A 13,596-nucleotide genomic window follows, 5' to 3' on the forward strand; every position below is an offset into this window, starting at 1 on the left:
GACAGCTGACTCCACTCATTCACAGTCACCACTGCCCCAGGGCCGCTACAATATGCTATATACAGAGATAGCACTGGCGATCTGAACCGGTCAGTGGCGAAAAAAAGCACTTTTATACGGGATGCATTTGCCCCCATTACCGTTTTAGCTCGTTTCACGGCTCAATACTGAACCACTTTTAGAACGAGTGGTACCCATGAATCATACACACACATACACATGGGGAAATAGAGCCCAGGTTGAAAAATACCGAAGTTGTCCTTTAATGTTTCCAACTGTCCAGCATCCAGTACAGACAGTTGTAGGCTGGTTTTGTTTCATAATAATTATTATGTGGAAAAATAATTTGTTTGAATTTCTGTCATTAAAAAATATTTTGTTTTCTTTTTTGTAATGGTAAAAAAGAGCAAGAGAGAGAAATTCCCACAGACTCCCTGCGATGATGCTAACTGGCATGTGTAGCTCACCTTCTTCATTGGGACGGGGAGGGGTAAAGTTATGGGGAGACAGGGCTGCTGCTTCTGACTCATGTTGTTGAGTCTGGTAAAAGAATATCTTGCTAAACATTTACCTGCACTGACTAAATGTAGGTTAAAAGGGAGTGATGTGTAGGCTAACACTAGTCTGTAGCTAGTTTATTTCACTATGGACATTAAGCTAACAGGTTCATTTCTGCCACTCACAGACTATAGGCTACCCACCTTTCTTGGAGAAAAACTGGGTCACATATTGACACCCTTTGTTTTGCCTCTCGTCTCTCTCCTTTCTCTCTTTCTTTTTGTGAAAACCGGATTTTCTTTTAGTACTAGGTAGCATGATGATGACTGTAGCTTCTAGTGCAACTGCTGACTGCTACTAGGCACCGTCGCTAAGGCAGGACCAAACCATTTCACGCAGATACAGGGGGGTGCTCAGTCAATATGGATGTTTACTTTTTGGTCAATGGGAATATTTTTATTGCCAAACACAAGAAAAAACAAAGAGATCATTAATTTTATTACTCTATTTGAAAAACGAATTTTAAATGATAATGGTTTAATAATTTTATATTAATTTTTACCTATTTTTGGGGTTTACAGCTTATGAGTGTGAATGGGGATGAAATAATTTAATTGTGTGGCTCTTCTAGACTTTTGAAATGTTATCAGACTGAATGGATCAAATCCCAGTGAAGAAACGAGGCATTTTGCAAATGTATCCACTAATTTACAGATGTCTCTTTCACAATTAAAGTCTAAGGGGAAAAGACATGTTAGGCCCCATAGCACCACGTGACAGACCCAGTATAAGAAGAAATGATAGAGAAATGCATAACTCCCAAATTGTCGGAGTATTCCTTTAAGAAGGGTCAGTTGAAGCCTTTGATGTTTTTCCACATACAGAATCTGGCATGGTTTTCCACTCACAAAACAGCAAGTGTTCCCACCAGACTGTCTGGAGTCTGGACACTCAATAACACTACCATTGTTGTAACATGTCCAGTGAATGAGTGGAAAGATTTACAGGAGTAGCCTTTACAGAAAAAGTGAAAGTGGTTCGGGGTCAGAGTGAAAGTGCAAAAGAGGATACGGGAAGGTAAACAAACCACCGACAGTTTTTTTTCTTTTCTTGAGAACAAACTGCTGTCACAAATATGTGTAAGTCAAACAAAATTGTTTCTGTTTATCCTAAAAAATACCATAACGATAGACAGTAAACTTAAATACACAGTCTTGCTTCTTCTTTTACAAATGTGCTGAGACATGTTGCAAGAGGGTTCCCTCTTCACAAGCCTCATGCTGGTTTATTGACTGTGTTTTATTTGGATCTCCCCCAGCTGTTACCATGGCAACATGGCTTCCTCCTGAGGTCATGACTGGGGTATGAGACATAATGCGCCTCCATTAAACAAATTGTAAAAGGGATTCTCCCTAAAAAAAAATACAGACCACCAAAGATAGCTTGTGGCGGAGGCAGTTATATTCTTTCAAAGCAGAGCAAAGTATGCACTCTGCAGCTGTATTAAAAGCTAACATGCACCCAGTAATATGCTGGTGTTAAGGAGGATGTTTATTGTTCACCATCTTAGTTTGGCATGTTAACACTGGCATAGTTTCCTTTATAAACCACTTTTATTAGTTTCTGGAGATATAAAGCATGGCAGACTTTTCCATAGAGAGTTGGCTCAAAACATTTCAATTTTTATTTATTTACGCTTTAAACAAAGGTAGGCCTATAATTTGATTCCTCGGCACATTTCTTGTTTGATAACTGTGGGTACATTATATTTTATTTATATATGTGAAGACAGGCAGTATGGCTGTTTTAAAAACTGTTATTTCTGAGCCAAATTTGTTTTTGACTTCCTTTAACCTATCTTTAATTTTCTAGACATACTTGCTCTTAGTGAAAAACGGAATGCTTCTCACAATGCTCTTCTCTAAACCATTTATGGCCTCTACACATGATCAGCTGTAAAACCGCTTTGAGCTGGCTGTCCCATTGTTTGTCTATGGAGAGGGCGGCAACGCCTGACAAAGCGGCACCACTACCCACCGCGGGTAGCGGTGCCGCGGTGCCGCGGTGAGCGGTGAGCGAAGCGCATTGTTCTTATCATGTGAAGGCCGCTTTAGAGCTCTTCATTTTTGCAGCACATGGAGCACTGTACAAACATGAGACAGTACTGTAGCTTGTATAACCAGCTAGGTGGAACTTGGAAAAAAGATGAGCGGAGCATCTTCTTATACTGTACAAAAAATTTAACACAACACTTATGTGGGGGGGGGGGGGCATAATCCTCACAGGATTAAGTTAAAGATCTAAGACTTTTTTAATGCACTCGGTAGATATATATTTCTGTCAAAATTTGGTTGCAAATGTGTTTAAACCTGTGTTAGTGAGCACCTCTCCTTTTCCAACATAGTCCATCCACCTGACAGGTGTGGCATATCAAGATGTTGATTAAACAGCATCATTACTACACAGGTGGGCCACTCTTAAGTGTGCAGTTTGATCACACAAAACAATGACACAGATGTCGCAAGTTTTGAGGGAGCATGCCATTAACATGCTGACTGCAGCAATGTCCACCAGAGCTGTTGCCCCTGAATGTTTATTTCACTACCATAAGAAGTCTCCAGTGTCATTTACGTTAATTTTGCAGGACATCAAACCGGCCTCACAACTGCAGACCACATGTCCATGACCCAACAGCTCAAGACCTCCACATCCAGCATCTTCGCCTGAGAGATCATCTGAGACCAGCCACCCAGACAGATGATGCAATAATAAACCATCTCAGGGAAGCTCATCTGCATACTAATCATCCTTATCAGGGTGTTGACCTGACAGCAGTTCTTCATCATAACTGACTTATGCGGTTGTGTGGCTGGTTGGATGTACTGCCATTTTCAGGGAAAAACATATTGGTGACATCCTTCATTCATTCATTTTCCGTAACCGCTTATCCTGTCGGGTGTCTCGGGGGGTCGGAACCTATCCCAGCTGACATTGAGCGAGAGGCAGGGTACACCCTTGACAGGTCGCCAGACTATCACTGGGCTGACAGATAGAGAAAGACAGCCATTTACACACATTCACACCTACAGACAATTTATGGTCACCAATTAACCTTATCTGCATGTCTTTGGTTTGTGGTTTGAACCCCCCACTAGGGTTGGGTCGGTATGAGAAAAAAAAACAAATGTCCGTTTTTTGTGAAAAACCGCATCAAGTCGGTAATACCAGATTTTCGCCACTTGGAGGCGCAATTGACTCATTTAAAATAAAAAACAACCAAAGGACAACAGAGTGACAGTAACACATTGTTTCTTTTATTCCTTACAAATAAATTTGCAGGTTTAGCTTACTCAATCAGTGCAAACAAGGGCTGCCTCCTTCATCTGGCTCAAAGCCAAAGTGTTGCCATAGTGGCGCATTCTTTGATTTCTTCGAGACTAAATTGTCTGCCATTATCGACTCTCCGTCACTATTAAACAAACTCCAGGCTACAGTAGAGGCCTCGGCGCATGCGCACTCGCACCCCCTAGCTCAGTCCCCGCCCCACCCCCACCCCCCTCTCTCTCCTGCTCGCTGTGCACTTGGCGAAGAGGCAGACACAGGTGCTCACAGACTTGGGCGTACTCTGCAAGGAATGTCCGCAGTCATTCGGGCTTCCATGGTCGAGCGCACTTCCGTGTTGTAGTTTCCTGTAAAAAAGTCCATGAAAAATCCCCGCGATGTGAAAAATACATGCAGAGCAGTCTTTTGTGTGACACTGGTCGTAAAATCTGAGCTTTGCGCGCACAGGGCTTGCGGACGTCCGCTTTTAGTCCGGGCGGACCTCCATGGAGTCCGCTCCGCGTACGTTACTCCGTAAAATGACGTATGCGGTCCGGTCGGTCTCAAAAAAAAAAAAAAAACCCGGTCCAAGACAGAGTACCAAACCGAATTGGTATTACCGAGAACCGACCCAACCCTACCCCCCACCCTGAATTCAAACCGGGAACCCGGTTTGCTGTGAGGCGGCAATGCTAACCACTGCATCACAGTGCCAGGAAAAAAACAGTGGAGACATTCTATGGCAGTGAAATGAACATTCAGTTCAGGGGCAACAGCTCTTGTGAACATTCCTGCAGTCAGCACGTCAATGGCACGCTCCCTCAAAAGTTACATCTGTGTCATTGTTGTGTGATAAAACTGCAGATTTTAAAGTGCCCTTTAATTTTGACCATACCAAGCAAGGTCCTTGGCCAGCTATGAGGTCACCGAGGTCCGGACCTCGGTAAAAAATTTCAGAGAGAAAAAAATAGAAGAAGCCCCAAACAGCATGGTAAACATAGCCTATTAACACACACGACAGCTTTTACACGCAGGACATTATCTGATGTATTGGCGGAACGCGGAAAACTTTAATTCAGTTGACAGGAAGATGACGATAATGCTAGCTGACAGACGAAGTGAGTGAACAGTGTTTCCCATACATTGACGAGACTATGGCAGCCCGCCATAGTCTAATTTGCCCCGCCATTGGGGGGGCATCGGGGCGAAACTCTGCCGATACAGAGAGCAGAGGAGAATTGTAGAGACCATGTAGAGACAGAAATGACATGCCGTCATGTAAATAAGATAAATAACATAAGGCTATTTAGTTTGTTTCATAAAAGGACAAGATATAGACCTGTTCTATAGGCCTGGATATGACGTGTCCGTAGTGCCAAATAATATAACGGAAGTTTCTAAAGAGCTAAGATGGAAAAAAAAAACAACCCAGCAGCTGCATATAGTTGCATATAGGGGAAACACTGGCCCTCCAGAGGCAGATCAGTACGTTCGCCATTTTTCTTTTGATTACTGAAATGTTTAACCACTAATCCTTAGCCGTATTTTAAGTGTAACCCTTCACCATAACATACCACTAGTGTGTTTATCAGTAAAAATAGAACAATTTTCACACATAAAAAGCACAAAGATGTTGAAATCTAGGCATATTCTGCCATCATAACTTCTGCCTAACTAATTCACCAGATTGATGCCTTTAAATCAAATATATACAAAATTTTTGCATATGGGTTTGTATTCACTTAAATGAAGAGTACATGACCTCACATGTTTGTGTCATCTACTATTTATTTGTTGTTGTTGCATCATTGCAAATTGAGGTTTTAGAGGTTTGGACTCTAAATTATTAAAACCAGAAGTATGATAATGTTATCTTGGGCTCTCACTTTGTATATTCACACCATCTTTGGAGATGTCTGATTAAACCAAAACTGAGTTATTAAATTGGCAGATTTATCACTAATTACAGTAACTGTGGTTGCAACCATGGTTCCAAGGCTTTTGGAGTTTGTGTTCTGACTGGTCCAGGTTCCGGGCTCTTTAATACAATGTCTCAACAAGTGTTTCCAAAACTCTCAAAGCATTAAAAAAAACAAAGGAAAAAAAGGAGCTGGCAGGATGTTAGGCTTGTGAGGATACATAAAGGACCAAGTCATATATTTTTGAACAGCTGATTACCAAAGCCATTTCACAGAAACTAGGCTACACAATAGCCTAGTAACAACAGCAGTTAATAACAGCAAATTAACTTGACTTGTAACATGCACTGTATTAAGTGAATTGTAGAAACAATTTCTCATTGACCAAGTTTATAAATAGTTAAGAAATTGTAACTTAGGTGTGAAATAGTTTGTATAAAAGTGCTGGGCAAACAAAGCGGTGTTCCCTAGTAGTCTCTCCCCGGGCCACTACTGTACCTCATTATCCTATAAATATGTCATATCATATTTTCTGTGATGTTTGCAGAACTTTTAAAGTCAAATTAAAGGCTCAGAGGAGACTATCTAAACACTTAGTATTAGTTGAGACTGAATAAAATTATCCATGCTCATAAAAAAAAAGGTTTCATTTCTTTATTTTCAGTGGACTAAAATACTAAAACTTGTCAAATCAGATTCAGAGTTTATTTCATAATCCTCAGCACCAATAAAATAAGCCATTTTATATTTTCATAAGATTTAACAGATCTTGTCCTGACAGTAATGAACTAACCTTGTTTGACATCTTACTCTCTGGGGTGGTTTTACAGTCATTTACTCCTTAAAGTGTTTAAGACTAATTCAATCTTATATATGCACTTTTGTCCAAAATGTTTAATTATATTACACTAAAACATTAAACCACAATAAAAACCAAAGGTAGCTTTCTAATACCAGTCTTCACCTATGAGGCACATATTTAATTAATCAGGGCTGGGCAATATGGAGAAAATCAAATATCACAATATTTTTGACCAAATACCTTGATATCAATATCACAACAATGTTGTAGGGTTGATTATCAATGCTTTCACAACATATTTACACAATGAGATTTTTGATCGGTATTCATCAGTAATGTGGATATAATGACTACGTGGGTAAAGGTAAATATCAGAACAGCTTCAACAGTCCGGAGAGTTTAGAAAATGACATCACTTTACTGTAATGCTGCCTTTGAAACCAGGAAAAGACAACGTATTATTTTTATTATTACAATGTCCTAAATCTAAGACAATATATAGTCTCAATCACTGTATCATTACAATATCAAATTGCCCAGGTCTACCTTTTATCACTGGTAGATATTGATCACATACATTCTGATTATTTGGAAGGATAAAAAGGATAGAAATCTGGTTTGTGTCAACTTTACAACATGAAATCTTTTCACACAAATCCATTGAAATAATTCTATGGACTTACGTCATGTGCGCCTGTAGAAAAAAAAGCAGTGATGTCATGTCCACAAGATGTCATCAGTTTCCTACAAACAAACATTAACACACCTCAACATCTCATTTTCAAGAGAGACCTGAAAATCAGTCAGGTTTTTGACAGCTTCAAAGTGCAAAGGATCTAAAAGCAATCTTTCCCAATTCAGTGTTAGTTCTAGGGACTTGCAGTATTGACCAGTCCTGTGAACATGTGTTGTATCATATTTGACATCACTGGAAAGCTGTAACACATAAGTACTTAATAAATAATAAATAAATAGATAAAAGCTCATATGTGTTGTCATGTTCACAGAGACTAGAAAACTTGGACAAGAAGAAACTGTGTCAAGAATTTGTCACAAGCACACCTTTTGGGGTCATTTTATGGGCTGGGGTGGATTATTTCAAGGCTTTATGTCGCTTTTTATTGGACAATGCACATTTTTTCCCTCTGTATTTACATTTATCTGTATGTTTTCTTAATGTGTTAATAAACCTTTTGAAAAGTGTTCTTAATTTTCCGCCTCTGGTGAATTTTATGCATCGATATGTGCCTTTTCTGCATCAAGTTAGTATGTAAATGTATTTCATTTTTTCCAAATAAAAGTTCTCAGGGGTCTAAATATTGAGGGGCACGTGTCTTCTGTATCCCCTCAAAATCTACACCTATGAATACAGTAACTAAGTCTATACTCCAACAGTGCTGCCTACCATTTGGGAGAGAGGGGTGGGTCTCTTTTCTCTCTGCAGTCCAACAGAGATGACCTGTGATCGCTTCAGACATTAACTTAAAGGCTGAGTATCTCTAAAAACCCAGCATCAACTCCAGTCAGAGACAATCAACTATGATGGCCTCTCACTAGACTCACACAGAACACATTTACATGAAGATACAGATAAATAAATATAAGATAAATATAAACAGGCAGGAAAGTTTTTGGTATACTGTAAATACAGGGTTAGTGCTGCACATTTTGCTCTCTCATTCAGTTGATTATTAATATATTTTATTTTACCTTGTAAAAAATCTTTGTTAAAAATATTGAGATACATAACATGGATGAGGAATAATTTGAGAGAGATTTGGGTTCATAATAATTCTTATCTGGGAGAAATAAGTGACATCAGTACGATCAGATGTTTGTGGATGGGGAATCCTCGATGCGTAAAATTACGCAATGAACCATGCGGCCTAACCTTTAAAATACTTTTGGGAAGTGGAGCAACTTTAAAGCTTACCATAAATAAGGGGTGACTCTTTCCAAATACCATAGTCATGATGAAGCCAGGGCACTCCCAAAATATGCAAAAAAAAAAAAAAAAGCTTGATTGATGAATGTAAATTGAGACGCGTCATGCAGAGTAATAAATAGAGCAGTGGAGGTAGTGAGAGCACCATCCTCCTCCTGGCAGATCGCTGCAGCCTGCAACAGCAACACAACAGGTTTACGATGGTAGGTGGAGAGACGGAGTGCAGCTGGAGGCGCAGACAAGCCGAGACTTCTCACTGCAAAATATGTCTGTGGGCCACATCTCACTCCTCAGGGTTTATTTTTATACAGCTGACTTCTCAGAGGATTTTTTTTTAACGTGCGGGTTATTTCATAGGTTATTTTATTGTTGTTTTAAGAGACTTTCGGACATGACATGATGGAAACATTCATCTGATTCGGGAAAATCCTTTAAAGACATGACAGAGACATTTCCAACATTTTCATTATTTTAGTAAATTAGATTGATAATTTGGATTGCGCTCTATCTAACCTGTTCCAAATGTGACACCAGTTCTCCCCCGAGCTTGTTCTTGTATTTACTTGATGTTTCCCGGTATTTCTCCATGTTTCCTTGTCGCTGCATCTCCTTAGATTTCTTTATTTCCCATGTATCATCTCGTATAACACCATATTTCCTTAAGTCATTTCCTGTCTCCTTTTTACTTCCAGATGCTGAGACGTCTCCTCCCGGTGGTGCTGCTGTCACTGCCCGCCGTTCTTGTTGGCGGTGTCGCCGAACCGCTTCTGACCTTCACAGACAAGGACCCGATCACCGGGGTCTCGGTAGAGTGCGACCGCTGTCCCCCCGGGACCTACCTGCGAGCACGCTGCACGACGACGCAAAAGAGCGAGTGCTCGCCGTGTCCGACGGGCTCGTTCACGGAGCTGTGGAACTACATCGGCAAGTGTCTGCGCTGCGGGGTGTGCGGACAGTACCAGGTGGTGAAGACGCCGTGCACAGCACAGAGTGACTGCCAGTGTGAATGTAAACCGGGATACTACTACAAGAAGAAGTGGGACATGTGCCTCCGCCACAGCGAGTGTCCGTGCGCACAAGGGGTGCTGACCAAAGGTAGGCTGCTGGTACTGCTGCTACACAGGTTTTCGTTTAGGGGAGACCGGAACCACAGCAACCACAGTGTCAAGGCTCATGCTTGTTACTGGTTATTCAGGCTATTTTTAAGTTTAACATCAAATCATTCATTCATGGTGTAAATGTCTTAAAATAAAAGTCCCCTGCTACTTCGTGTATTTACTGGAGGGATAAATGCACGTTTGAAATATTGAGGGGGGTGGGTCCCCTGCATACCCCCTGAAATCTACACCTATGCATAAATTATATTCCTAATAACCTATTATGAGGGGTAGGGGATGGTGGAAAAAAGGGGGAGACATATCAAATAATTTTTTAAGCACTGGGGAGAGATTTATTTTTTTTTATGTTGGCTTTGGGGAGGGGCATACAAATTGAAACAATGGGGGGGGAAATAGATACAGCAGAGTATTTTTGTGTGGCAATATTATATCATCACAAAGCACAAAGTATCAACCTTTTAATTACATAAATTATTAATATTACAAATACAAATTAAACTTAAGGTAGCCTACTAGAGTAATATAACAAATTTCTTTTTCAGTCCACTAGATACATTTTGCTGCTGCAAAACAATGGCTGAAGTGAGATGAACAGAGCAAAAGTCCAATAACAAATATTAACAATAACAAATAGCAAAGTCCAATAACTAATTTATGACAGAGCGAGGGTCAAGCATTTTCCACCAGTCACTCAGGGAGGCTCAAAGACAACAATTTTGTAGCTTGGGGAAGGTGAAAAAAGAAAAAAAAATGAATGAAGGCACACCCCCCCTCCTCTGATAAATAAAGAACAGTTCCAAATACCCCGTAAGTGATACTGTAAATCCTCCTAATGCCTGAAAGGTGGACCATATGACGCCCATTAGAGCAACTTACTTCATGTTAAATTATTCAAAACTTAATGTGACTCATTGCAGGACTCCGGGGGAGCTCAGTGTATATAGTGGCAACTCTGACTGCTGCTTTGCATTACTTTAGAAACTACTTCCATAGAATAACTTTATATTGAGTTGAATACTTGCCTTTAAATTATTTTATTTGATAAGACTTAAAGTCTGTTGTTGTTAAGTTGTCCCTAATCTAAATGGATGTGACCACATACATTATAGCAGGCTTTAAACTGGATTTAAAAGACTGAATGAGAGTTCTGAGTTTTAACATGTTAAATAGACTGAAATTTACTGCCCTCCACAGGCAAATAGCTTTAACTACATTTTCAGTGTTTTACATATTTTTTATTACACAGCAACAAAAATCTGTGGAATGATGCTCCTGAAGGAGTCTACTTATGCACCAGCACTGTTTTAATGTTTAATGCATTGCAGGAAAGTAATGTGCACTACGCTGCTGCTATTCTATGGCTGTTTTTAATCAACATGTCAATTTCTCACATATATATTTCCACAGTTTTTTGTTGCATGTAAAGAAAGACTCAAATCTGTTGCTGTGCTGGCAGTCAAAGCATAACTCATCCTGGGCAAGAAGACAGAAGTGGTTCTCCTCCTTTATCTAAAACTAATGTGCATGTCTCCTCCAGGTACACCTGATGAGGACACAGTGTGCCACAGCTGTCCCAATGGCACCTTCTCCAACACCGTCTCTCCTCACCAGAACTGCACTCTACACAAAAGCTGCAACGCTCCAGGCCAGGAGCTGGTGCTAAAGGGCTCCACCTGGCATGACAGCGTGTGCACCACCTGCAAAGAGCTCAAATCAAAAAGTAAGATCACCAGCCTGTGAAGTTCATGAAGAAGCATGTCACGTTGCCGGTTTTGTTTTTTAATGGTTGTCCCATTGACCAAAACAAACACACTTTAAGTCACTCGCACCTATTATCCAAAGCAGCACTTTAAGGTTTTTTACAACAACCTTAAAGACAGCCACTCATTAGTTATAGTCACCTCATTTCCTAAAAACAGAAACATCCTGGTGCTTTGCTGGGGGCTACTGTATCTGCAACATGAGCTGAAGTTTGCAGACTGAAATCTGAGATGTGGTCTTCAGGTTCAAAAGTAGGCCTATATGGTGGATGCTAATACACACACTCATGCAGGAAGTCAAGTTTAGGGATACTGGAGGGTCAAGAGGAAGGTAACTTCAACCAGTAGAGCTGGAACTTGCTGAAAATCCATCACTGTTATGATTTAATCACTTTTGTTTTTTGTATAAGGTACATTATCGTCTTGTGCTAATGAAGCTAGCTGTGTTCAAAGACCTTTTGGCGTCCAATTAAGATCTGAAACTCAGCTGCGTGCCAACTGTACTCAATTGAATTTAAAAGTCTTTTTGCAAATAATTGTAAATGACTTCCACGTGTGGAAATCTGCAAAAATTAGGTCAGAAAAGTGGCTCTACTCCGGTATTATGTGAAGGACTTGTTCTGAAGCATAGATGTCGTTAGACCTGGGCATTCCCAGCTGTAGCCCCGGGTCTTTTGGGCTCAGCCCCAGATCTTTTAAGCCTCCGTTGTTGTTTTTTTTACTATTTAGCACCTCGTTTCCAACTTAAAGTCCACGGCACAGCACGGGAGCACAACAGACATCAACACAGCAGCATACGCAGCACACAACACACTCACTGTCACACCAGCTTACATGGCCCATATATAGGGTTGTGTTTTCGGCCTGGTCATTGGTAAGTGATCGCGTCTGCAGTGCAGCGACATTTCGGATGGTCCAATTGGTTGTGTTGTTTTTGCTGCTGACAAGATTGTTGGTAAACAGACTCATTGCAGTGAGTGTTGAAAGTTGCATTTTCTGCTTTATTAGCCTATATGATGCGGTGCATATAGGCCTTTTCGGTTTTAAACATAATATGAGCGAGACTAAGCTGTAACATTAGGCAGGCCTAAGCCGAGCCCCCTCCTCCACTACAGTTTTCAGAGGCTTTCTTTACGGGAGTCAGGTAGAAGACGAGTGCTCATTCTTTGTCAAAGTTCTTTGTCAAAATACGTTAAAATCATGTGTTTAACAGGGAATTATTCAAAATTTTCCCGAGGGAGAAACCTGCGTACCCCTGGGTAAAAAATTGTTCCCGCTTCAGGGTTAAAGCCCTGGATGTTTTCAACTCCTAGCGATGCCCCTGTTCTGCAGTCATGTTACCTTATCAGTTTCTGATTATCTTCTTTATTTCCTGCAGATGGAGGCGACTACCTCAAAGAAATCCTCCCAGATTTCTTTGTTCACCAGAAAATAAACATCAAGCGGCTGCGTCAGATCGTGCACAAGCTCCCATCTGAGGACAGCAAAAGACAAGGAGCAACTTTGCGACTTAACCTCTCAGAACTTAATGCACGAATCAACACTTGGGTTGCTTCTGCCACGGCGAATCAGGTTCGTCAGCTTCCGGGGATTCTGAACAAAACAGGAGCAAACGGTGCTAGTAAGAGACTGCAGAGCAAGCTGCAGAGAATCGACTCAAATCTGAAGGAGCTATGTGATATGAGGAACGAGGTGGATGTAATTGCAATTTCAGGGTAGGCTGAGGTAGAAAATATTTAGTTATAGGTGCCAAGAAGTTTGATTAGTCCAGTGTTTATTTGGGGGGAAAAAAACTTTTATTTTTTGTATGTAGTTCAAGAAATGCTGCCCTTTTCGAGATGCACTGTCAATACAGGCTTTAGTACTTTTTGCGTTAGTTAAAGGAGAATACCCGTCAATTAGAGAAACAGTTCATTCACTTCTATCTGCATCGAGCTGATAAATATTCCCTCCTTTTTTCAAAGTTCAGTCTTTTTGATCTTAAAATCGACCAAACAAAACGAACTTGACTGTGTCACCGAGCTTGAAATGACCTGCTTACCAATTTTTTGCAAAATTAATGTTAACTAGTCCATACCCATTGAGTGCACAGTTGCCCACGTACAGTTTCACATGGTGTGTGTTTGGGATACAGGTCATAGGAAATTGCAGATTAAATAGTCAACTGAACCCATTAAGAAGAGCAATGTGTTCAGACAGAGTTTTTGTGAATTTGATAGTACGATTGCTTTAT

General features: G+C 40.5%; 2 protein-coding genes across 3 annotated transcripts in view; one reads left to right on the forward strand and one right to left on the reverse strand.

Moving 5' to 3' along the window:
* LOC126383971 (collagen alpha-1(XIV) chain-like) overlaps positions 1-13,596 on the reverse strand; it is an 849,933-nt gene that overhangs the window by 298,985 nt on the left and 537,352 nt on the right. The gene's annotated exons all lie outside the window — the stretch shown is intronic.
* Positions 7,767-13,590, forward strand: LOC126383961 (tumor necrosis factor receptor superfamily member 6B-like). 2 transcript variants are annotated; one of them, XM_050034753.1, is made up of 4 exons: positions 7,767-8,688; positions 9,178-9,580; positions 11,141-11,323; positions 12,742-13,590. In XM_050034753.1, exons 1-4 carry the CDS (start codon positions 8,686-8,688, stop codon positions 13,080-13,082), a joined length of 930 nt encoding a protein of 309 aa, XP_049890710.1. In that variant the 5' UTR covers positions 7,767-8,685; the 3' UTR covers positions 13,083-13,590. The 2 variants fall into 2 exon arrangements, with proteins under 2 accessions (XP_049890710.1, XP_049890711.1); XM_050034754.1 differs by lacking the exon at positions 7,767-8,688 and adding an exon at positions 8,698-9,061.

Source organism: Epinephelus moara, chromosome 22 (assembly GCF_006386435.1).
Source record: "Epinephelus moara isolate mb chromosome 22, YSFRI_EMoa_1.0, whole genome shotgun sequence".
Lineage (NCBI taxonomy): Eukaryota > Metazoa > Chordata > Actinopteri > Perciformes > Serranidae > Epinephelus > Epinephelus moara.